The sequence below is a fragment of the Lynx rufus genome, unplaced genomic scaffold (assembly GCF_022079265.1).
Source record: "Lynx rufus isolate CCGP_SWC_20201006 ecotype Redwood Valley unplaced genomic scaffold, mLynRuf1.p SCAF_4, whole genome shotgun sequence".
NCBI lineage: Eukaryota > Metazoa > Chordata > Mammalia > Carnivora > Felidae > Lynx > Lynx rufus.
The window spans coordinates 149,773,135-149,799,931 of NW_025814856.1; the positions used below are offsets into that span (position 1 = coordinate 149,773,135).

General features: G+C 38.7%; 1 protein-coding gene across 2 annotated transcripts in view; it reads left to right on the top strand.

Moving 5' to 3' along the window:
• Positions 1-26,797, top strand: part of EXOC4 (exocyst complex component 4) — a 756,122-nt gene that overhangs the window by 48,492 nt on the left and 680,833 nt on the right. For both annotated transcript variants that reach the window (XM_047095756.1, XM_047095757.1), the window contains exons 4-5: positions 4,739-4,923; positions 16,489-16,598. In XM_047095756.1, coding sequence (XP_046951712.1) covers positions 4,739-4,923; positions 16,489-16,598 — 295 coding nt within the window. The remainder of the gene's footprint in view (positions 1-4,738; positions 4,924-16,488; positions 16,599-26,797) is intronic.

Sequence of the window (26,797 nt, forward strand, 5' to 3'; positions counted from 1 at the left end):
TGTATGAAAAAATTCCCTCAACCCTCCAATTTTATTTCTGAAAATATGTGTAAGAAAACTTCCAAATACATTTAATTGGCTCATTATATGGCCATCTACCCTTAAGAAATGGTGTGGCCTGTCTGAGATTTCTAGAGGGTCATCTAGACATCATTTGGGGTATGAATGCATGTTATTCCATCTGTGAGTAGAGGTATAGACAGCATTTACTAGTGAACTGTTGTCCTGAATGCTGTCTATTTGATTTTTCATCTGGTATGTCTTGTTTGGTAAGAATATATATTTATTTGATGTTGTATGTCACATTTAAGAACCCAATTTCAATAATTTCTCATAGTAACTCACCTGTGAGACCGTTTTGTTGCTACTTTAATCCAACCTCATCTCTTGAATTCTTGTTAATGGTTCATTAGTGTTATTTAAAAAGTGCTCTGTAGGGGCGCCTGGGTGGCTCAGTCGATTAAGCCGCCGACTTCGGCTCAGGTCATGATCTCACGGTCTGTGAGTTCGAGCCCCGCATCGGGCTCTGTGCTGACAGCTCAGAGCCTGGAGCCTACTTCAGATTCTGTGTCTCCCTCTCTCTCTGACCCTTCCTCGTTCATGCTCTGTCAATCTCTGTCTCAAAAATAAATAAACATTAAATAAAAAAAAGTGCTCTGTAGACATTAAATTTGGGAAACAGTGAAATGATTCATAAAATGACCACATTAAAAAAAACCCAAACTCTTTAGTTGTGTTTTTACCAGTAGTTATGCATATCTAAACGTGGATGTATATTTAATATATATATTTTTTAAGATTTTATCTTTAATCTCTGGACCCAATGTGGGGCTTGAACTTACAACCCTGAGATCAAGAGTTGCATGCTGTACCAATTGAACCAGTCAGGCACCCCAAAGATATTTAATGATTTCTAATAAAGCCTGAATGTTAGTAAATGCCTGGAAACCAGGTTTCCCCCATCCCCCATACAGCAGAATTGACCATCAGTGATGTTTGGATGGATTGGCTGTTTTCTGCCTCACCAAGTTTTGCTTATGTATAAATGTTATGCTACAAGCTTCTTGAAACCAGGTAAGATAAATGTCAGGTTTCTATGAACTGATGTTCTAGAGATCACATGTTGCACTGATAACTATTTTCTTAAAATCTGTTTTAGTACCACTCAGTAAGGTTAGAGTGGGGGAAGACAGTGCCCTTGCCTAGCTTTCATAATTATAGCTTTTAATAAGTGAAGGCCAGGAAATTGGAGCACTGTATTTTCATATAAAAATAAGCGTGCTGTCTTCCCTGTGGTATGGTTTTCAAATCTTTGAAATTGTAAAATTACTCTTGATTATATATATATAAATTGTACTTGTATTTTGGGTCAAGAAGACATATTCAGAAAATTTGTCATCCAAATGCTTGTAATGGAAACGACACTTTACTGAAAACAGTAGCATTAGCACATGTTAGTAACACCCCATGAGATTTCTTTAACCACAGAATAAATAGATTCTGTTAAAAATCTCATGTCTAATTCCAATGAGCACTCAGTATGTGCCAGGCACTGTGTTAAGTGCTTTACTTATATTAAAAAAACAAAAACAAAAACAAACTTCAATTAAGTAGCTTTGAAAGTTGACATTATCCTATAATTTTGTTTTGGGAACATGAACTGTTTGGGTTAAAAATCTTCATGCAAATTCCTACAAACAAATTGAGTGTGGATGTGCAGTGGGTGGTTTTTAAGCTTAAATATCTCAGCTGGATTTAATTACCTTAAGGGATAAGGCTACATGATGGGCCAGTGGCTTACCAAATTATTTTTCATTTTCTGGATCTCGATGTCACTAAAGGTTAATGCATCCTCTTTTCTCTGTTACAGACCCGAGTTAAAATCCATTTTAGAGCATAAGTGTAAATGAATTTGTTGTTGTTTTTCCTCCTTGGGGACACAGTGGTCATTTTGCGAAGCTGCTTTTCCATTTGGAATTGTTGGCAGCTCGCATGAGGCCCAGGGGCTCTTGTCACAGGGGCAGTTATGGGTCAGCATGAAAATGAACTGGCAGGCTTCCGGGGGCAGAGCTGGCTCAGGGCTTGCCACTTTTTCATTCCTTCCTTCTTGCTTGGTTAACTTAAGGAGACTTACTTGCTACTGACATTTGATTATATAGCACATCACAAAACAAGTGCTGTGTTTGTGGGTAAGCCGTTGCATTTTCCTCCCCCACCTCAGGCCAGTTTGTATTTGGCGGCTCCCAGACTTTCTGTATTCGCTGCCCACGTGCTCCTCAGTGACGTTGTGCACTGGTGTAGGTCTGTGATCAGCACTTTTGATCATTGATACGTTTCATGGCTTTCGTTATCTATTGCTTTTATTTAAACGCCTTACTTTTTAGGAGCATGTTTATCTCCCTAATTACATCCACTCTTTGTACCTTGAAGTATTACCAGTTATTGCCTTTCTCTGTACCTTTTAGGGATATTTACAAGTATAACCTAAGCAGGGAATAGTCATAGCATAGGAATCCCTTTGGGGAGCTGGGTAGGGCTCTTCTCCCTCTGAGTTCAGCTTGTAGTCCTCTCTTTTCTATTACTACTCCTACTACACTACTACTTCTATTATTATTATTTTGTTTTGTTTTGTTTTATTTTATTTTTACTCAATATAGTGTATTGTCAAGTTAGCTAACATACAGTGTATACTGTGTGCTCTTGGTTTCGGGAGTAGATTCCCGTGATTCATTGCTTACATACAACACCCAGTGCTCATCCCAACAAGTGCCCTCCTCAGTGCCCATCACCCATTTTCCTTACCCCCCAGTGGCCTACCCCCATCAACCCTCAGTTTGTTCTCTGTATTTAAGAGTCCTTTATTTTCCCTCCCTCTGTTTGAAACTATTTTTTCCCTTTTCCTTATTATTATTTTCTTCTTTGTGTTTCTCTCTTGCTTTTATTTTTCTCCTAAGGAATAGTAAGAATATATTCTTCACCTTGTTATTTTCTTTAAAAAATCTAGATCTTGGGGTGCCTGGGTTGCTTGGTAGGTTAAGTGTGCGAATTTGGCTCAGGTCATGATCTTGTGGTTCTTGAGTTCAAGCCCCACGTCGGGCTCTGTGCTGACAGGTTGGAGCCTGGAGCCTGCTTGGGATTCTGTGTCTCCCTCTCCCTCTGCTCCTCCGCTTGCGATCTCTCTCTCTCTTTTTCTCTTTCTCAAAAGTAAATAAACATTAAAAAGATTTTTAAAAATCTAGATCTATATGGAAAGACAAATATAATCTTACATCCGTGGATAAATGGGATCATATGAAACATACTTTATTTCCCCCCCTTTACAGTTACTACTGTGGTTTCAAAGTGAGTTGTTCCACACTCCCCGAGGCCCTCATCTTCATTTGTTGGAGGTATTCCTATTCCATTTTTATTCATCCAATCTTTTCTGTCTTAAAATCTCCCAAATTGCACGTCACACCAGGAGCGTTTCCTTCTCTGTAGTTTATCTTCTCTTCACTGTTCATATCCCATTTCTTCTGTCGAACTGGATCAGGTCAAGGAGAGGTGATGACTGTTATTTTCTGCTCGTAGCTTTCATGTCAAAAATGCATTTACCTCTGTGTATGTGTGTACGAGGAAGAGCGAGCAAGAGCTGTCTGTATGTAGGCACACATGTAGACTTAGGCTAACCAAGCTCTGCCTCATGATCACAGTGAGAATTATTTAAACATTCACGTAGTGTGCTTTTCTTATGTTTTATTTTTATATTTTAAACATTTATTTATTTTTGAGACAGAGACGGAGCATGAACAGGGAAGGGTCAGAGAGAGAGGGAGACACAGAATCTGAAACAGGCTCCAGGCTCTGAGCTGTCAGCACAGAGCCCGACGCGGGGCTCAAACTCACAGACCGCGAGATCATGACCTGAGCCTAAGTCGGCCGCCTAACCGACTGAGCCACCCAGGTGCCCCTCATGTAGTGTGCTTTTATTTAGTCTTAGTCTTAAAACGCTAAATGTGATTAAAAGTTGATTTCAGTCATTAGTATGTGGACTTCTTGTGAGGAAATGAATGACATCATGTGGTCGGGGAGGCCATCACACTTGTGTCTGTTAACAGGCAGTGTGTGTGGGAATGAATGATACATACAGCTCTATGGCGCTTTAGATGCCTTTATGTTTATCTTTTTTTTTTTTTAGTGAAAAATTTTCCTCTATTCTTTTTTTATTTTAATTTATCGTCAAATTGGCTTACATACAACACCCAGTGCTCATGCCAACAAGTGCCCTCCTTACTGCCCATCACCCACTTTCCCCTCTCCCCCACCTCCCCATCAGTTTGTTCTCTGTATTTAAGAGTCTCTCGTGGTTTGCCTCCCTCCCTCTCTGTTTGTAACTGTTTATTTTCCCCTTCCCCTCCCCCATGGCCTTCTGTTAACTTTCTCAGGATCCACATATGAGTGAAAACATGATATCTGTCCTTCTCCGACCGACTTATTTCACTCAGCATGATACCTCCCAGTTCCATCCACGTTGCTGCAAATGTTTATCTTTAACAAGATTGTTTCCTTCACTATTTCTCTTAGATGGTGCACCTTCAAAGGCACAACTAGGCCTAACCACGTTATACTCTTCAAAGTCTGATGTATGCTGGTAGGGTTCATATAAATTCTCTTTTTCTTTTAGAAATAGTCTCTTGTGTTTCTAATATTGGTAGGTTTTGTAGTTGTCCCACTTAATCATTTTTTATTCTCTCTTCAGGTGTCAGCAGTGGAGTCTTTGGAGGGCCCCCTGCTCCAGGTGGAAGGACTGAGCGACCTCAGGCTGGAGCTTCACAGCAAGAAGATGAACCTCCACTTGGTTCTCATAGATGAACTGCACCGGCACCTGTACATCAAATCCACCAGCCGAGTTGTGCAGCGTAACAAGGAGAAAGGGAGAGTGAGGTTGGTTAAAGAGCCTCTTCGCTACAGTGCCTTGTGGCAGTGGAGAAGTTCAAGGACCATTATTTGTTTCCCAGAAGACTGTTGTACTTGATTTGCTTCTTGGTTTTGCTTCTTACTTTTCAACATACTGTCCCTGAAACTATAAGATGGTTTTGTAATAGCAAATACTCCATGTTCTGAAAGGCTGTCATCCCAAGTTTCTTCCTTCCTTCATTGCACACTTATTATGACCTTTTTATGTAAAGATGGATAAGAAACATGTACTGTGGGCCTGTGTGTGTACTGGATCAGAGATATTCTGATATATCTCACAAGGGAGAGAAAAAGATCCTTAAGTTATACAGTACAGCTGGCCTAATTAAGAAATATGTGTATGGACTGAAGTTATAAGATTCTTTGTTACTTAGGGGTCATGTTCAGCTGTAGACAGTCTTCTTTCTGGAATAGTTCAGGGGAGCTTCAGAGAGAACACTTTTCTTTTATCCCTGGGCTTGATCGTAGCATAGTCCTGTACTTAAGGGCCTGGGTGTGGACTCAAGAAATTCACTGGGTTAGTTTAGACCTGGTAGGAAGTAAGACCAGGTCTTAAGAGAGTTAAGACAGTAGACTACTGACGTTATTAACATGTACCAGATAGCTGTGCATGTCGTAGTCCTTCCAACGTTCCTTGAAAATAGCTCTCAGATCTCAGAGGGCAGTTGAGCTGTACCTGTCGAAATACATGTGCTCGTACTTTTTCATCCAGCTACAGACAAGAGGAGCACTGGAAGCAGTGCATGCTGGGAAGGAAGCCTTTGAAGTCCTATCCTCTTCAGACAAAAATTGCCAACTTTGTGTGTGATGCTTCAATTTAGTCCAAGAGCCTGACAGAAAGAGAAGTTTCTATCTCGTTTCCGCAGATGGGCACTAGAAAATCTTCTGCCAGGCACACAAATTGAGCTGAGGGTTATGTACCCGAGAAGTAACTTCAACACTGTATCTGAATAGAATGTTAGTTCCTTAGTGGAAAGTAGTGTTGGGTGGGGGCGGTGTTAAGGCAATTCCTTCCACAGTGTGTGGTGGTAAATAGCAGGTATGAATAGATTCCTTCCCATGTAAGGATTAAAAAAAAATCCAAAAATACTCTGGGTTCTGTGAAAGTATTCTATAACATAAGGGAGAATAAGCATTACCTTGAAGTCTCAGAGAAGAGCATTTATTTGAAATAAGTTTATAAATCAAAACAGGAAAATTTAAGCTTAAGCTGGAGTTTTCCAAAGGATACAGGATGATGTGATAGATGAGATTATTCAAAATTACTACTCCTTCCTCCAGTGTAGTGAGAGAGGTATATTTCCTGTTCTTTGATTTTTTTGTGACTTTTTTTTTGGGTGGGGTGGGGTGGGGTCTTGCTTTTGCTTATTGTTAAGCATGTGCCACAAAGAGGGGCTCGAAATGGGCTTGCGGCAGGGAACATGCCCTCTTGTGTCTTTGCTGTTTCCGGGATGGCATCAGGCCCAGAGGAGGATGAGAGCTCTGTGGAACTGAGCTAAGATCACCTGGGCTGCCTAGCCTGCATTAGTCAACCACCAAAATATGTGCTTATTGTTGAATGTGCTTATTCTGTGGCTGTATGCAGCAAGCATATAGCTTCTGTGAGAGGGTAATGGAGAGCTGTAAGAATGGAATTGGTAGAGATGCAGAAAGAATGAACTAAACATGAACAAAATATAAGAACAAATGAGACAAAGTAGGGAAATTCAATCTTTGTTTCAAGCACTGGGGAGAAGACTTGAAGCAGTGATAAGGAGGGAAAAGTTTCCTCATCATACAGAGGATAAAGACAGGATGATAAAAGAAAGATAGTGGATACGAAAGTTGGAGAATAGTGATTTTAGTTACTCTGTAGAACAACACTAACATGATAGTGTTTTGGGCTGAATTGTGTCCCCCCCCCCCTAAAATTCAGGTCTTCAAGACCTAACTGCAAGTACCTACTGCAAGTACCTCAGACTCAAACAAGTACCTAGTTTGGAGATAGGGTCCTTTAAGAGGTAAATAAGTTAAATGAGGCCATTAGGGTGGGCCCTACTCCGGTATGACTGTTGTCTATTTAAGAAGAAATTTGGATACAGACTCACCCAGAGGGAAGATCCTGTGAAGATCTCGTGCTGAGATACCATCTACGAGGCAAGGAGAGAGTCGTCAGAAGAAACCAAGTCCCAACTTCTTGATCTCGACTTCCTGCCTCCAGAACTGTAAGAAAATGCATTTCTGTTGGTTAGGCCACCCAGTCTGGGGTACCTTATCGTGGCAGCCCTAGCAAACGGATACAGGGAGAAACAGACAATAATTACAATGTAAATAAAGAAGCCTACTTAAACAGGAGAAAAGAACCCAAAAAGACCTTGGTCTGAAAATCAAAAGGATTTAAGATAAGATTAATGAAAAATCTTGTTCTTAGATATGATCAGGAGATATTTATGAATTGTAAAAAAATTCTGTGAGGACTAGGAAGAAAAATTGTCTCCTGTGACAGAGTTATTTGCCCACCTGATATCCATTTGACCCTTCTTCATTTTTCATGACAACCCTTATTTTGTTCCTGGCAGCTCACAGGCTGTATTTCCCATCCTCCCACATAGCTAAAGGTGGTTCGGGAGACTTTTGCTTGCAAGCTTTTGAATCAGGGCTCCTAGGAAGGTTCTCTAAAGGTGCCAGCCAAACTGGTACACTCACTATCTTACCCTTCCCTTGCCTTCCTTTACTTCTCGTCAAGGACGTGGATTGGTGCCATCAAGCTGTCGTGGATACTAGGTGACCTTGAGGATGGAAGCACATCCTGAACCCCGTAATAGCATGGATCCTCCTTTATAGTCTGAATGGGTTACATCTTTCATATGAGAGGGAGGAAAATTTTTTTATTGTGCTCAGGCCACTGCTGCTTTGAGTCTTCTGTTTTTTGTTTTTTTAATGTTTGTTTATTTTTGAGAGAGCGACAGAGTGCGAGTGGGCGAGGGGCAGAGAGAGAGGCAGACACAGAATCTGAAGCAGGCTCCAGGCACTGAGCTTTCAGCAAAGAGTCCGACGCGGGGCTCGAACCCATGAACCGTGAGATCATGCCCTGAGCTGAAGTCGGATGCTTAACTGACTGAGCCACCCAGGTGCCCCAATGAGTTTTCTGTCTTATACCGTTGAACCTAGGCCTGGTAAAGAGGAGCAAAGATCAGGATCACCAGGATTTGCTGAACACAGAATACCAGAAGATAGCAGAACAGAGTCTTACAAAGTGTTGAATAGGGAAGAATGGGGACCAAAGGTTTCTATACCCAGCCAAGTGGACACTGTTAAGCATGGGCAGCAGCAAGATGTTCTCATATATAAAGTAACAACAAAAAGAACTAGTATGCAAAGATGAACTCTAAGATACAAACCACAATCAGCAACTTGACAACATTAAAGTTGTAGTGGTTTGAAACTACTGTAAGGAGGGGCGCCCGGGTGGCGCAGTCGGTTAAGCGTCCGACTTCAGCCAGGTCACGATCTCGCGGTCCGTGGGTTAGAGCCCCGCGTCGGGCTCTGGGCTGATGGCTCAGAGCCTGGAGCCTGTTTCCGATTCTGTGTCTCCCTCTCTCTCTGCCCCTCCCCCGTTCATGCTCTGTCTCTCTCTGTCCCAAAAATAAATAAAAACGTTGGAAAAAAAATTAAAAAAAAAAAAAAAAAAGAAACTACTGTAAGGACCACACACCATTAAATATGTAAATGTGCATATAAAAAACTGACAAATACATTTTTATAAGATCAAAAATATAAGCTGAAGCTATATTTGAAATAGGTCTATGTGGTAAAAGAATACTCTATAATAAACAGGAATTATATCCCTATCTTATGTTAGAGACTGGGAAATTTGGACAGTCAGGAGATAAAAAGGAGTGGTGAATTCTTGTGTAAGAGAAGTCAGAAGTTGTTTTGGATTTGAATAATTGGAGAAAATGTTTAATTTAATTTTGTGTTTATTAACCTAGATATGTATATTTAAAGATGTCTTTTTTTAATTTTTAAAATTTTTTTAAATGTTTATTATTATTATTATTTTTTAATGTTTTTATTTACTTTTGAAGGAGAGAGAGACCGAGCGTGAGCAGGGGAGGAGCAGAGAGAGAGGGAGACATAGAATTTGAAGCAGGCTCCAGGCTCTGAGCTGTCACCACAGAGCCTGATGCGGGGCTCGAACTCACAAACTGTGAGATCATGACCTGAGCCGAAGTCGGACGCTTAGTCGACTGAACCACCCAGGCGCCCCATTAAATGTTTATTTTTGAGAATGAGAGAAAAGAGGCCGTGTTAGCAAGAGAGGGCCAGAAAGAGAAGGAGACAGAATCCCAAGCAGGCTCCAGGCTCTGAACTGTCAGCACAGAGCCCGATGCAAAGCTTGAACTCACAAACCATGAGGTCATGAGGTGAAGTAGGATGCTTAACTGACTGAGCCACCTAGGCGTCCCAAGATTTTTTTTTTTTTTAATGTTTATATGTTTATTTTGGGAGAGAGAGCGTGTGAGAGAGGAGAGAAAGAATCCCAAGCAATCTCGGTGCTGTCGGCACAGAGCCCGACAGAGGCCTCAATCCCATGAACCGCGAGATCATGACCTGAGCTGAAATCAAGAGTCGGACATCCAACCGACTGAACCACCCAGGCGCCCCTACAGATTTCTATATGGAAAATCACTAGAGGGGAAGCAAATAAAATATTCTCTAGTGCAAGGATGATTTATTAGCTAATATTCTAGATTGCAAGTAGCAGAAATCCTGATAACTCAAACAAGGAAGGGAATTAAGTGGAAAGTGGTAAGGCGGTAGGTCATAGAGCCGAAGGGAAGGAAGGCTGTGCAATCAGGCTCTAACACCCAGGAGGGACCAGGAGAGATGAAGCAGCTGAGCGCACCCCGTCGACAAACCCAGGGAAGGGGCTGGTTGGGTTGTTGTCTTTGTCACCATGCCTGCAGCTGCTGGAGTTTGTATTCTTGTGCCAGTGTTCTGTAAGTGTCCCTGCATCTGTCTTTATCTCCTCAGGATTTGAAGTCCTGGGTAGAAGCATCCAGTTTGTTGAGCCTGAGACATGTCTGGCCTCCTTCAGCTGGTACAGTAGGAAGTTGGGCCCTCTTTCTTTTTTGCATTGACCTAGACAGTCGAGAGTCTTTCCAAATACAAAAACTGTTCTAACTGCTGGTATCCAGAAACAAACACATAAACACCCAACAACAAATTTCTACTCTCACAGCAAACAACAAAAAAAAATCACCCGAAGGCACATACATATTTTTAAAAATTTTTTGTTTAACGTTTATTTATTTTTGAGAGACAGACACAGAGCACAAGAAGGGGAGGGGCAGAGAGAGAAAGAAGGAGACAGAATCTGAAGCAGGCTCCAGGCTCTGAGCTGTCAGCACAGAGCCCGATGAGGGGCTTGAACTCACGAACTTTGAGATCGTGATCTGAGCCGAAGTCAGATGCTTAACCAACTGAGCCACCCAGGCACCTGGGCACATACGTATTTTTGAAGTAGAAATAGACAACTAGTAGGTGTAATAAAAGGAAGTTACATGGCTCCATGGAAAAAATAATAAAAATGGTATTTGGAGGATATGAAACAAGACCTAAATAAATGGAGAGAACTTCCACATTCTTAACTCAAAGATGTCAGTTCCAGTTAAATCCCAGTTGGGTTTTTTGAAATTGTCAGATCTGTAGTTCACATAGAAGGATAAGTGAATAAGAACTATTTAAAAAAATTGAAGGGCAGTATTAAGGGAGGCTTTTCTTATCTAATATTAAAATGTATTATCAAACTAATGAAAACAGTGCAGGTATGCAAATAGAAAATCAGATTGGGGAGGCACCTGCGTGGCTCAGTCAGGTAAGCGTCCAACTTCAGCTCAGGTCATGGTCTCATGGTCCGTGGGTTCAAGCCTTGCCTTGGGTTGTGTGCTGACAGCTTGGAGCCTGGAGCTGCTTCAGATTCTGTGCCTCCCTCTCTCTCTGCCCCTCCCACAGTCACTCTCTATCTCTCAAAAATGAGTAAATGTTAAAAAAAAAAAAAAAAAAAGGAAATCAGATTGGTATAACAAAATAGAATTTAGAAACAGATGCAGGATATATGGAACTTTAATATTTTTTAACAATAATTCAAGTAAGTAGAGGGAATGATGGCTGCTTAGAAATTAGTGTTGAGACATTTGGCTAAAGAAAAATAAATTTAGATGCCTACTTGTTATCATATATGAAAAATTCTAACTCAGTTTAAAAATCACATGCTGGGGCGCCTGGGTGGCGCAGTCGGTTAAGCGTCTGACTTCAGCCAGGTCACGATCTCGCGGTCCGTGAGTTCGAGCCCCGCGTCAGGCTCGGGGCTGATGGCTCGGAGCCTGGAGCCTGTTTCTGATTCTGTGTCTCCCTCTCTCTCTGCACCTCCCCCGTTCATGCTCTGTCTCTCTCTGTCCCAAAAATAAATAAAAACATTGAAAAAAAAATTAAAAAAAAAAATCACATGCTAAAACTTTACTAGCATTAGAAAAAATTAAGAGAATGTATGTGGAGGAGGCTTTCTTGGCCCATATCCTACAAAGTAGTACCATATCATGAAAATATATGTAAAAGGATATTCATTGGAATGTTGTTGGTAAGAACAACAACAAAAAAATACAGTTTAGATGTTCATCAAGAGGCATATAGTGAAATGAATTATGGCGTATCCATGCCATGTAATTCTTAAATAAACGAGAAAGATCTCTGTGCAGATAGGGAAAGATTTCTAAGATACATTATTGGGTCTAAAAAAAGCCAATTGAAAAACAGTGTGTACAGGATGAACCTATTTGTGTAAGAATTGAGAGAATATATATTTAAATATGTATCCTTTATATGTAGACATAAATGTATGTTTCTATAAAGAAAATTCCTGGAAGGATAATACTGACACTGATAAAAGGAATTAGCTATGAGAAGTGGAAATGGTAGATAGGAAATAGGAAATAAGGACTTAGTTCATATCCTCAGGACTGTGAGTGTATCCATCATGAGCATGTATTATTACTTCAGTAGTAATATAATTATTGATGATGCTTCTGAAGATTACTTTTAATGAAATAGCAAAATGTTTGCTGCTGAAACAAAAAACCAGGATCTAAAATTCTATATAGGATGATCCAAATAATGTTGAAAAAGAGCATGTATATGTTTTTGTATGTATGAGTGCGTGTATATGTAGGGGGGTAGGGATGGATGGACAGATAGACTCTTTGCTGTTAGCTGTTTTAGAAAGTGCTACAGTATAATTAGATTATTTTTTAATATATATTTAAAAAACCTATAATACCTTCATAAACTGATAAGCAATAGTTATTTTTTAAGTTAATCCATTTACTTTCTGCATCCTGGCTTAATACTTGATTTGACCTTGTTTCCTTGGATGCTCTCTCGCTCATACAGAGCCCCATGGATTTCAGCCCCATGGATTTTGGTGTCCATATTTGTCTGTGGGGGCATAAGGAAAGTGCTGGACCCTGTTGTGTTATTTGTTTCCTATTTTGTCTGCTAATTTTTTTTCTTTTTTTGTCTGCTTTCTTTTTTACCTTTCAGTTCTTTTTCTCTTCTTTTTCCCTCTGCCTACATTTTAGTTTCACTTTTTTTGTACTACATGGCTTCACTCTTGATCTATCATTTGAGACCATTACTGTTTTTGACTTTTATACCCTCTGAATCATTCATTATTCTTTCTGTATGTTCAGGCCGATCTTAGAACGACAGAGAATTACTTTGCCAGCCATTCCCCTGTTTCATTATTCAGTTACATTTTCTGACTAAGGGCATATTATCGTGGACAGCAATTTCTCAGCTCAGTTTGACTTAACAAACTTTTACGAACCCTTGCTCCTTGCCGGGTACTGTGCCAGGCATTGGGGTTATAGAGGCAAACCTAGTCGTTACTAGATTTACAACTTAAAGTTCGGCTCACCTCTGTCAAGTTGTAGTTTGACACTAAAATCAGCCATAGGAGCCGCCCCTGTGAAGTTCGGCCGTAGTTGGACAATACTGTTAAGTGAAGGAGTGGAAGGAAGTTCTAATTAAAAATCAAATGTTTAATAAGTTTTTGGGTCTTCTAATCCTTCTTAAAAAAAAAAAAGCCACAAAACCCAAACTTTTCATGGTATATTAAAGTCAAGCACATATAAATAGGTCCTTACTAGATGGATGGTTAGCGGCCAGAAAGTCCTTAGGGTTACGGTGGTAGGGAATGTTTTTGGTAGAGTTTGCTTTATAGTTTTCCTGTTTGCCACCAGGTGGTTAGTCAATGGCAAACCCCATTCAATCACAACATGCAGTTAGTAATTGTGGGGGTATTGTCTTATGCCGGAAAGGATTTTGTGTATGTCAGCTGTCTTTGACAGCTCAGCCTTGAGTGATTCTAAATATATTTAAAATAAAAATTTGTAGGGGACGCCTGGGTGACTCAGTCTGTTGAGCGTCCGACTTCGGCTCAGGTCATGATCTCACAGTTGGTGAGTTCGAGCTCCACGTCGGCCTCTGTGCTGACAGAGCCTGCTTCGGATTCTGTGTCTCCCTCTCAGTGCCCCACACCCGCTCTCTGTCTGTCTGTCTGTCTGTCTCTCTCTCTCTGTGTCTCTGTCTCTCTGTCTGAAAGGTAAACATAAAAAAATTTGTAGTAATATATGTATAAAAAGAAAAATAGCTTCTGATGTTTCTTTCAAAATAAAGCAGTTCAGAGCATTCATATGAATTACAAAATTGATAAGAACAATCTAATTTTGATTTTATTTTTTGTTTTCAAAAATACTTCCTTAGAGATATTCCGAACTCTTTGGAGGTACTAATACTTGCTCAACTTTATTTCTTCTGAAATGGAAACAGAGGCCGTGTTCTATAATAGCACCTCCTTTCTGTGGTGCTTCATGACTCTAGTTACTTGAATGAGTGGGTGTACTCGTTTCTCTCGAACTCTTGAGACTAAGTCCTTTCATAAAGGAACAAGAGAAAAACCAAAAGTCATTTCCAGAGTTAGTTGCCTTTGGGTTAGTGTTCACAAAGGAGAAAATTGAAGCCCAGGGGAAAATTTTAGAGAGACGAGTCTATGAAAATAGTTTTGCAGTCCATTGACTTTCTAAAAATGTATTGATGGAGTTTGAGAGTCCTTTTGGCTCTCATAATAAAGTCAGTAGGTTATGTTTTCCAGAGTTAAAATGGCATGCCACTTATTACCCTGTTTTTAACTGAAAACATATTTTTGGGTTAAAATTGAGAAAATAATTGTAGGTTTTAGTCTGGAGTGAAGCTCGTGCCCATATGTGTCTGTAGAAGGGTGTATTATACTCACATATAGACACTTATCACTGCACACAAGTAGGTACTAACTTTACCGCCTCATGTATCCCAGGTATACACCTGAACTTTCCTGTTAATTGATACCTTCATTTATCAATGCTCTAAAAATAACTTGTCCATTTTTGTTATGGAAATATTTATGAAATGTATTATATATTTTTCCTATCATTTAGAATTGGAATGGACTTTTTCTTAATACCGGGTAGCAGCACTGTAAACATTGGTGTTTACACATCCTGTATCCAGGGGAGGGAGGCGTATGGAGCTAGGTTTGCAATTGTGAGTAAATCTGGGCAAGAGGATGAGGTGACGTAATTGAGGGAGAAACTGAGACGAGAGCAGTAGTTGGTATGTAAAAGATGACTGGATAAATCTATGCTCTAATTGATTTTATAAACAGACAAATTACTGTCACCAATCACTAGGTTTGAAGGCTCTGTTTCTTAGGATAGTTGAGGTAAACAGGAAATGAGCTTTATATTGGAGGAAAAGGTTTATAGGAACCATGTCCATTTACTTCCAGGTAAATGTTATCTTTGTTACTTTTATATCTTACATTTGAGGTTTGACGTTAGTGTGCAAGCAGTTCCAGCAGCTGGAAATGGGCTAAGTTTGGTTTCGCTCGTATGGTGTTCGTACTTGCATCCTTGGCACTGAACCCTGTGCCCAGCACTTAGATGCGGAAGACTTGTTTGAGTCAATGGTTCCTTCTTCCCCTGTGGTCAGTGAGAAGGGAGAACTTAGTAACTGTCACTTATCCACAAGGCCTGGGACAACAGCTCACATGTTATTAGCACTTGATAAAAATAATACCTGAAATGATGATTTTGCCCTTTAATGTAAAGTTTGTTTTTCAGCGTTTTCTGAAAGAACGTGCATACATTTATTAGATTAAAAATACACACATACTAAAATACCTAGTACTTAGGACCCAAAAGGAGTGATGAGAGGGAGATAGGGATATGTCACTGTGGGTTGGGGGGGGTGCAGATGTTAAAAAAGCATGCGACTTTCTGTCCCATTTGGAGAAAGCTTTCCTTAAGGTGTGGTCTTGTCCCCACGCCCTGGCTCTGCCTGCCCTCTGTTTACAACCACTGTGAGGGTCACTTCTATGGTTAGCCAGGTTGCCACTGCTACTACTGATATTGTTTATGGGACTGGAGAGAGGTGAGAATTGTGGCTTTGACCTGTCTACCCTTGGAACTTGGAGAAGCTTTCCTGTTGTAGATGCAGAATGTTAGATGATTCAGTTTATTCCTCCCTCCCTCCCTCCCTTCCTTCCTTCCTTCCTTCCTTCCTTTTTTAAGTTTATTATTATTTCTTTAGTGATCTGCACACCCATTGTGGGACTTGAACTTACGACTCTGAGATCAAGAGTTGCGTGCTCTTCTGAATGAGCCATCCAGGTGCACCATAGATGGTTCAGTTTCTTGAGAGTAGAACACAGGTGTTACTTGCCTTGAAATTGCCTACTTCTTTCACTTCACAGATGGCTATAAGTGGGAATTAACTTGAAAATTTAATTGTTTTTTATAGTCTTTGTGTCATTTAAAATTAATGTGTTTATTTTGGAGATGCTTAAAGTTAATCATTAAGATGAGGTGTTAGGCCTTTTTGGAAAAGGTGAAATGGGTAATCAGATACTGAATTAAGCTGTTTGAGTTCCTTAAATCATCTTTTATTGTCGTGATTCTCAATTTGATGAAATTTATGAACCTCTTTTAAAGAAAGCTGAATGTAGTGAACTCCCAGAATATATCAAAAACTCCAGCTGGAAAACACAGGTTCAACAAAGCTTAACTACTTAAACCTTTGTTCAGTTGCCATGAAATGGTGACATTTGATCTTCCTTTGCTGATAAATTAATTTTAACACAGAAACAACAAAGGGTGCTGATATTGCATGGCATAATTTGGTTGTAAGGTATTCATCCAGATGATCCAGAATATATTTACACTAATGTTTTTAAACCTAGCAGTGAAGTAAGACAATAAAAAATTGAATACTTAGAACCCTTAGAATATATCTTTAACCCCCTTTCTATAGCAATCACCACTGGAAATACTCTTGGGAGACCTTTGAAGTCACAGTGGAGATAGAGGGCTCATGACAAAAAGAAAGGGCTAAGAGATGGGCATGTAGTTGGTTTTGGAGAAAGTGGAAACTAACTACTCTACCTTTCCCTTTTAGCTCCCTTATAAAAGATGCTTCTCCCGTTCCTCTGATTGATGTTACCAACCTTCCTACTCCTCGAAAATTCCTCGATGCCTCTCAGTTTTCTACTCCTGGAAGCTCAAGTGGTAAGCTTTTAATTCTTTAGCCACTTAGCCTCTTTTCATAATACTACAGTGAGGCAAAGACCTGGGGAAGTCTGGGGAGTCAGGGGTGGGAGGTCCTGGGGTGAGTGCCTTGGAGCCTCTGATGAGCTCTTTGCCACCCTCAGAGGGAATAAGGAAATGATTGGTTGGGCCTGTTGCATTATCAGCTTTGAAAACTGGCAGCTGAATCTGGCCTGACTCCTGAATCCAGATGTAGTTATGCTTTATTTGACGAGCACGGTTTGTTTTTCTGAAGTTGAATTTGAATGCTTTTTGATGCATTGTCTTTTTTTTTTCCTTCTTTTTTATAACCTCTATTGTTTGTGTTAGCTTTTACCCAGCTGCTGCACCTGTTACATTGCCTGTCTGGTTCTTGAGAGCTTCTGAGTGTGTGATCTATATCCTGTGTGTCCTCTATACTGATTCCTTGTACCTTCCAGTGGCCTCTCCACTTCCATACGTGCTTGCATGTGGGTGTGCACACACACTCATACATATAATGCACTTCGAGGTCATAGCTGCAAACTAACCATGTTTCTTCTTGGGCTACCTACTATTCTGTTGAGTAAGACAAAGGAGGGCCATTTTAGCCTATATTTAAAGTTGCTTTGAATTTAATGCAGATTTAGGGGAATTCTGGGATGGCTCAGACCTGCTCCGTTGGAGGGTTCAGCTTAGCTTGGCTCAGATTGCCTCTGGGTCTCTGCAAAGAGCTGTTCAACTGTTGCATTTCTGGATCGAGGCGAAGGAGATGGGGTGTTTTTGAGAGATGTCCCACAGGTGCCTTCTTGTCACAGCTAAAGTCCTCAATACGTTTCAAGGAATGAGTAATGTTGGTTATCGTAGGCTTTGCAGGTATAAATCAGTTCTTACTATTTCTGTAGTCCTGTAGAGCTTGAAATAATGAAAAGGTAGAAAGGTAGAAAAATAATTTGGATTCAGTCAATACATTTTGTGTAACTAATTGAAAGTGTTTCTTTTGAGAGCCTGACTATATATTGTTGTTGCTGGAACATATTTAATTACCTTTTAAAATATCATTTAATTAAGTTTTAGGGTTATTTAGGCTTGGAATCTTGAGGTTTATTGCTTTTACTGTAGGAAAAGTGTAGAAATTATTTTATAATAGATTTTACTGTTAGTCTACTTAATGATTTTTTTTTAAACCCCAACACTTATTTTTATTATGACACTTTACAAGGTTTGTGCTCAAGCCTCTTCCTGGAGCTAAGAAGTTTTGTTTTCTTCCTCTGTCTGTCGTAGTGTTGCCGTTCTCTGAGTTTTGACACTGCTTTGAGCTGTTGTAGAATGTAGAATTATGAAACACAATATATATTTATACTTTTGATTTGGATTTTTCCCTCTACCTGGAGGAGACATTATCAGTTGTTATATTTTCTTATGTTTATAATGTGAATTATCATTGCTTAGCCTGGTTATATCCATTTAAGTAAATGTTGCCGAGTCAACGGTCATGTAACAAAAATTTTAATTGTTTATGAAGAAATGATAGGGCAGGCATTTTGCAAATGAAAAGCACTGTGTAAATATCAAGTAAGTTGAAAACATGCCAATTATGGCAAATTTAAGGAGAAACTAATTTTGCTCCATCTATTATTTTTAACAAGACAGCTCTTTGACGGGCACTTTTTCTGTCAGGTCCTGTAGTTAGCGTTTCTCACTTAGTGGAGTTCGTGGTGACACTTTGACTTCGGCGGTCTGTTCTTCATTATTGGGGGCCACGCTTGAAGAGCCGGATGTTGTCTGAGTGGAGCTGGGACCGTCATGGAGACTGCTTGTACATAAGCTACAAACCTTTCTTTTTACAAAGGCTCGTTTCTTTGACCGGTTAGGACTTTTGATCTCATGATTTTTCTGTGGGTGACCGAAAGAGAAGGTGGTCGAAATATTACTGGTGGAGATGTATACTAGTAGTAGTTAAGACACGTTTAGGGCCTACTTGTATGCAAAATGGTATGTTGAGTGCTTCATGTGAATTAGCTCAGTCCTTTAATAGTCTTTCTAGGTAGGTACTGTTATAATGGCTCCATTTTACAGCTGAGAAGAACTGAGGCATTGGGGGGGTTAATAAGTGGCTTAAGTTGACATAGCTGACAAGTAGTAGAGCTGTGATTTCAAGTGAGGAGCTGGATTCCGGAATACGCTCTTCTAACCAGTGCGTTTCCTGCCAGAGAGGTAGGTATGCTCTGGGCATTAATTTTCCCTTGTTACCCCAACAGATGACCACGACCATCTTACGGTTTTGTAGCTTAGAAGCCCAGTATGGGTCTCCCTGGGCTGTGTTCCTTCTGGAGGCCCTCTGGGAGGCCCTCTTCCTCACCTTTCCCAGCTCCTAGAGGCGGCTGCTTTCCCAGACTTGTTGACCTCTTCCTCTCTCTTCCAAACCAGAGACAGTGTGTTCACCTACTTCTTGGGTCACATCTCTTTGACCTACCCTTCTGCCTCTTCCTCCCTCTTTTAAGGACTTGTGTGATAGATTGATTCCACCTGGATAATTCTGGCTGCTCTCCCTAGCTCAGGGTCCTTAGCCTTAGTCACATCTACGAAGTCACCTTTGCCATGTAATGCATTCACAGATTCTGGGAATTAGGGCATGGATAGCCTTTGGGAACAACTGCTCTGCTTACCATACTCTGTACTGCTTGTTTTCACTTGAGTCGCCTTGAGGAGCCAATATGTAAAATTTTGACTTTCTTGAAATTATGTGTGAAGTCTTTTTTTAAATCACTGCAGTCCTAGTCTTTAGGACTATATTAATCTGGGTCACATTATTCAAGGGGGTTGTATAAATGAAGAAGATGTAAATTATGTAGAGAACTGCACAGAATGTTGCTAAGTACATATAAAAGTATGAGGCTGATGAAATACACTATAAATAAAGGGCAGGTATTTTCTTATTCTTAGTGAACAGTAAGTCCTGCGAGTCTATTTGCAAAGTGCCCTGCAAGTCAGTCCTGGAAGGAATAGTCATTTTCAGCAGGGAATTTAACATGGGATTTTAAAATTGCCTTCTCAGCTTGTGAAATAGTGGGATTGAGGGTGTGATCCACTAGAACTGACATCTTTATAGAGGAAGTTCCAGTAGGGAATCCCTGGATAGAACAGATCTCTCGTTGAGGTGCTATAAATCAGGGTTGGAGGTGATTCCTAAGGACTTTCAGATTATTATTAATTAAACAAGAATTTTGATTGTTTGCAAATGAGTCATTTTTCAAGTGTCTTATTTAGAGGCAGAGATGTGAGTGACTTATGTGAGATTTTCTAATGGTTTACATGTTATGGTTTGCAAAACATGTTGCGTCATGCAACTGATGCAGCAGTCCCCTGAGGTAGTTAGGGCAGGTACTGTTGTCATTATCATGATGATTCTTTTCATATCTATCCTTTTTCAGTCTAGTAAATACTTAAGTTATAAGTAAATACTTAAGGTATCAATATAAACTAATATGGAGTGATTTCCAGGATATATTATAAAGTGAAAATAGCCAAGTATAAGAGAGTATCTGAAGTAAAATTTCTCTTCCTGGAAGAGAGGTGTAAGAAACACAGGAGGGATAAACCAGAAACTAATGAAATCGATTAACTAACTACATGGGATGGATAGAAAAACAGAAAAATGATTAGCATCCATTTAACTCTCATACATAGTAACAGGGAAAAGAAATGGCCTAATAAAAACCAGGGAAACAATAGACGATTTACAAGAGACCCAAATGGTTCATATACCTGGAAATATTCTCAACACCACTAGAAACCTCAGAAATGCAAACTAAAATAACAAACTGAAAAAAATAAAAACACAGAGCCTGTCAGATTTGTAAAAATCAAAATCCACTTGTAAGAATTAAAAGTCTAACAAAGCCAATTTTAAGGGCAAGAAAGAGAGAAACAAAAGCTCATGCACAGGTCAGAGAAATCTACATTGGCACAATCACTTTAAAAAGTTATTTGGCAGGCGCCTGGGTGGCTCAGTTGGTTGGGCGTCCAACTTCTGCTCAGGTCGTGATCTCACAGTTTGTGAATTCGATCCCCATGTCGGGCTCTGTGCTGACAGATCAGAGCCTGGAGCCTGCTTCAGATTCTGTGTCTCCCTTTCTCTCTGCCCCTTCCCTGCTCATGCTCTCTCTGTCTCTCTCTCAACAATAAATAAACATTTAAAAAAATTAAAATAAAAAGCTATTTGGAAAATGAAGTTTAAAATGCACCAACATTCCTCTACATATATAACACACATGGCCCCCCAAGAGTTGGGCTTCCTCAGTTTTTAGGCATTATGGCGCATATGCAAAATAACTTATACAGCACAATGACTTATATAGTACAACTAGGGTAAAGGGAGGTGGCTACACGTAGCTAAAGAGAACTTGTCTAGAGATTCTGATTGCCCCAAGACCCACCTAGTTACCTGCCCGAAGGCTGAGGGGCCCATTATCTCAGATATATCTACAACCCATTCCCAAGAGATCAGTGGTTGGAGAAATTCTGTCCTACAGAAATATGTACAATCAATCTCATTCCTGTAAGGTTTCTAATAATGACACATTGCAAACTTATAACTTGCCTATCTATAGAAGAATGGATAAATTGTGATTATATAATGAAATACTATACAGTAGTTAAAACTAATAAACTAGAGCTATACTGTAACATAAGAAAACCCAAAAGATACAAAGTTGAGTTTAAAACCCAAGCAGTAAGATGATACATATCATATTATACAATTATAAGCAAATTAATTAAATTATACAAATTCGAATCAAGTAAACATGTAAATCAAGTTATACAATTTATTTAAGCCCTACTCAAAATAATATACTTCGTATATATAAACATGCACAATATATAACATTTATATACAAATATATGTATATATATATAAACCACATGTATTTCTATATTTACAAATATACAACATACACATTTACATACAAACAGTAAAAGTGTGCAAACGTACAGGACAAAGATACAGAACAATTTCAAAACAGTAGTTACCTCTAGGGTAGAAGAGAGAAGAAAAGAATTGAGAAAGAATTCATGTATTCACAGGGGCCTTCAATTATACCTGTAATTTTTCTTTAAAGAATCTGAATCAAATACAGAAAAATATTAAGATTTATTAATCTAATGGGAAGTACCTGAAGATGGTTACATTAATCTCTAATATATGATATAATACTCATGTGTAATAAATGTATTTTAATTAACAAACCCTGTCCTTGCTTTATTTTTACATTTATAAATATGTGAACTAACAATTCTATTTTGGCCCCTTTGTATATAGTCCTCAGCTCTAGGGGCTGGCTAGAGCTATGGGTGCCTCAGTCAGTTGACCATCCTACTCCAGATTTCTGCTCAAGTCATGATCCCAGGGTCATGGGATGAAGCCCTGCGTCAGGCTCCACGCTCAGTGTGGAGCCTGCTTAAGATTCTGTCTCTCCCTCCACCTCCTCTCCCATTTTCTCTCTCTCTCCCTAAAATAAAATAAAAATAAAATAAAATAAAATAAAAATATAGTCCTCAGTTCTATTTATGATTAATCATAGAAATCAACCAAGATATTTAATAGCAAATGAAGGATTCTTTAGGAACAACTGATTTAAAATGCCTAGGGAGGCCCCAACCTTAGGACAGAAGTAACTCAAAAAGTGTCCTGTTGTTTTGGAGAACCTTCATTATTCTAGATAAGTGAGTTGCAGGAAGAAAAATTTCATCTCCTTTTATGTTAGGATTCATAGCTCCCACTCCATGTAGAGAGAATTTAAATATCAAATCCTAAATTTTTAAGAAAAATATCAAGTCCCAGAACAAGACTTTACGGAATAGAATGCACGTAAGAAAATAGCAGCGAAAGAAAAAAAAATGATTTAATTTGTGCTCTCTTTGGGTTTTATTGCTTAACCTATGCTGGTACCAAAAAGAAAGAAAGTAAGAAGTCCAGTTTCATTACGGTTATATTCACAGCAATCCCAGCAGGAGCATGCATAAAATGAATAAAGAAGCCACAAATGAAATGCCTGTGTACCCCGGGAGTAATTGCTCAGTCAAAACGTTCCAAAGGCAGTTTGCCAAATGAAAGGACATACTGAGAATCCAAAAGCTTAAACCAACATTTTACTACAATTATTGGCTTTTCTCCACATTTCTCCCATCCTTTTACCTAAGTTATAGTTGAATTACTACATCTAAATTAGACATTAGTTTCCTGTACATTACAAAATACTGTGACTGATGAGAAATAGGAGAAAGGCTTGCAAAATACATCTCTTACTTCTTTAGAGTGGAAACAGCAAGGGGCTAGCTTCCAATAATTACCATCTGGTGAACCTGGACCAATCACTCAACCTCTGTGGATGGAATAGGTTTATAAAATGAGTTTTGAAAAATAATACCTGATGGGGGCACCTGGGTGACTCAGTCAACTGGGCGTCTGACTTTGGCTCAGGTCATGATCTCACGGCTTGTGGGTTTGAGCCCCTCATCGGGCTCTGTGCAGACGGTTCGGAGCCTGGAGCCTGCTTCCGATTCGGTGTCTCCCTCTCTCTGGCCCTCCCCCACTCACACTTTGTCTCAGTCTCTCTCTCTCTAAAATAAACAAACAAACAAAAAAGATACAATTTTGAAGCTTTTCTACAGTCTCTTCTCTCAAAAATGAATAAACATTAAAAAAAATAAAATAATAACTCATTAACTAGAGTGTATAAGGAATTTTTCATATATTTACTACAAACTGTTCATGTGGTTTGCCTATTTTTTAAATAATTTTACATTTGCATATTTTTGCTAATTAGCTTGTTTTATTGATTCATAGGGGTTCTTTATATATTCTGGATACTTAACCTCCGTTGGACAAATGCCAATCTTCCCATGTATAAGGACTCTTTGGTAAAATGCCCATCATGTGCAGAGGCCTTTAAGATGTCATTTCTTTTCTTCACTAACATACAGGAAAGCTAAATGGACACTAACCATTTTTCTCTCAGTGGGTTTCTTGCTTCTGCCAATCTGTGCCTTGATTTTACATTTTGCAATTAATATTTTTTAATTAATGATGTATACACATATACAGTTCTATGCTTTTATTTTGGTATTTCCAAATACCAAAGTTCTATGCTTTTATTTTGGTATTTCTGGTATTCTCCAGAAGAGTTGTACTAGTTCACATTGTACCACGAGTGTGTGAGAGTGCTCGTTTCCCTCACAGCCTCACCAAATAATGTGTTATTAGACTTTAAGAAAAGGAAAACAATTTTTTTTTAATGTTTATTTACTTTTGGGAGAGAGAGCGAGCGAGAGAGAGAGCGTGAGCAGGGGAGGGGCAGAGAGGGAGGAAGACACAGAATCCAAAGCAGCCTCCAGGCCCTTAACTGTCATCATGGAGCCCAATGTGGGGCTTGAACTCACGAACTGTGAGATCATGACCTGAGCCAAAGTTGGATGCTTAACCATCTGAGCCACCCAGGCACCCCTGTGTTGTTAGAGTTTTTCAGTTTTGCTCATTTGATAGGTGAAAATGGTGTCACAGTGTTGTTTAATTTGCATTTCTCTGGGGTGCCTGGGTGGCTCAGTCAGTTAAGCATTTGACTCTTGATTTTGGCTCAGGTCATGATCTCATGGCTCATGAGTTTGAGCTCCGCATTGGGCTCTGCGCTGGCAGTGTGGAGCCTGCTTGGGATTTTCCCTCTCTCCCCTTTCCCTGCTTGTGCACGTGTTCTTTCCCTCTCAAACTAATAAAGCTTAAAAATATTTCAAAAGTTTGCATTTCTACAATTAGGAGTCAGTTCAGACAATTTTCCTTAATGTTTAAAGTCCATTTTAACTTTTGTGAATTGTTATTATGTCTTTTATCCACTTTGTTCTATTTTATCTTTAAGTCTCTTACTGTGCAAGACTTCCTATTATTGAACCAATTTTTCATTACCTAGAAAAAAATGCCTCTTGATCATGGTGTGTTATTTTCTCAATGTGGTGGTGAATTCTATTTGTGAATATGTTAGTTAGAATTTTTGCATCAATGTTTATAAATGATACCACCACCATATTGGAGTTTGGTTTCAGCGGAATAATTTGCTTCCTAGAAGGAGTTAGGAAGCTTTTCTTTACTCTCCATGCTCTAGAACAATTTCTGGAGCGTTGGAGTTCTCTGGTGTTTGAAGGTTTAGGGAAATTTCCTGTGAAAACATTTGGATCTGATACATTTTTCATGTTTGTGCTTTTTATTTTCTCTGTTTTTTCCTGTGTAAATTGCTCTCCTTAAGTACTCTGTCTCTTTTGGCATCAATTTTAATCTGTATTTTTCTAGGAAATTATTGATTTCATTTAGTTTTTCAAATTTATTTATGCAGAGGTCTCTAAAGTATTTTCTTATGGTTTTGAAATTTTCTTTTTTCCTTTTGTTTATTTTATTTGCACTAGCCCCCTTTTCTTGATCAAAGTAGCTGGTGGTTTGTCTATTGTGTTAGGGTGGTTTTTTTTTTTTAATTTTCAAGAAATCAGTGTTTTGATTATTGGGTAGGTCTATTTTTCTTTTCTCTACCTCATTATTTTCTGCTTTTATCTTTATTTCCTTTTTTGTGCTTTCTTTTGGCTTATATTTTCTTCTGATCTAGACATTGAAATCTTGTATTTTAATTTTTACTGATAAATGTGTTCAATGACAGGAATTTTTCTCAACACTTTAAATTTGTCCCATAGACATTGGTATTTAATGTTTCCATTATCATGGGCATTGAAGAGGGCATCTTTTGGGATGAGCACTGGCTGTTGTATGGAAACCAATTTGACAATAAATTTCATATATTTAAAAAAAATGATCTCATTTCAATTTGTATTTGGCTGGAAACATAATGTTTTTAGTAGAAGGATTTTACATTCATAAATAAAAGGGTCTTCTGTGTGTGTTTTGTTTCTAGTAATACTTTCTACCTTTATTGCATTGAATTCAGAGAGTATTGTTTTTAATATTTTTACTTCAGGGAACTTACATTTTCTTTGTGACTTATTATATGATCAGTGTTTATGAGTGTCCCATGGATACTTGAGTAAAAGATGCATTCTTTATTACCAGGTGGATGGTTTGATATATATCCATAGGATCCACCTTATTTAATTATGTTGTTTAGGTCTTCTATCTCATTTTTTTTTTTTTTTGTGATGTATTCAAGTTTTCTCTTGGATTTTTCCTCTGTCTCAGCATCACTTGAAGCTTTTGTTTTAAAATGGTGGCTGCTGTTTAATTTGGTATATAAATATTCATAAATGTTATAGCCTTATTGTGAATTGTGGCATGTGGTATTAGAGGGCATGTGCCTTTTGTCATTATGGTTAATGCCTTTTGACTGGCATACCTTTGTTCATTTTTTATTTCTAGCTGTTCTAAATTTCTAGTTTTGGGATCAACAATATTGTTGAGCTTTGCTTTCTGATTCAGATTGAAAAACCCTTTTCTTATAATAGGGGAGCTGAATCTGTTAATATATGTTGATAAGATTAATATGTTTTGTCTCAACTCTATCGTAGTATTTTATAAATATGTATATTTGCTATATTTCTTTATCTCTGGGATATTAATTCTTTGCTCTTTAAACAAATTTTTTTTTTTGGCTTAGGAGGTGATTTTTTTCCCCCCAGTGATGGTCTATTTAATGTATTTAAAAACTTGGATAAAATGCTCTTAGTCCCTTTTTAATGCTTTAATCTTTCTCTCTCATTTCTGTTTTTGTTGGTATCCTTTAATCCCCATCTTTTAAGTAGCAACATGACTTTATTTTCCTTTCTTTTCTGCCAATTGTTAATTGTGTTATTTTTACTTTTTCACAACATACCCGTCTTAGTTGTCTTCCATTCACACCGGCCAGTTTTGTTTTGTCATAAATCTGTACTTAAATATTTTAAATGCTTACCATCAATCTTTTTTGCTGAAGTTTTCCCACTTATCTCTTGGTTTCATAAAGCTTTGTATCAAAAGATTCCTTAAGGCTAACTGCTTTTTCCCCTTTTTTGTTTTCTTTTCATTGGTACTTAAAGGACAGCTTAGATGGGCATAAATGCCTTAGTTTACAATTTTACTTACTGATTTTTTTGCCCTTGTAAGCTGTGATCCTGTAGACCTTGAGGATTTTTAACTTAGGAACTTAATAGTTTTAGTAGGATATGCCCTGGAG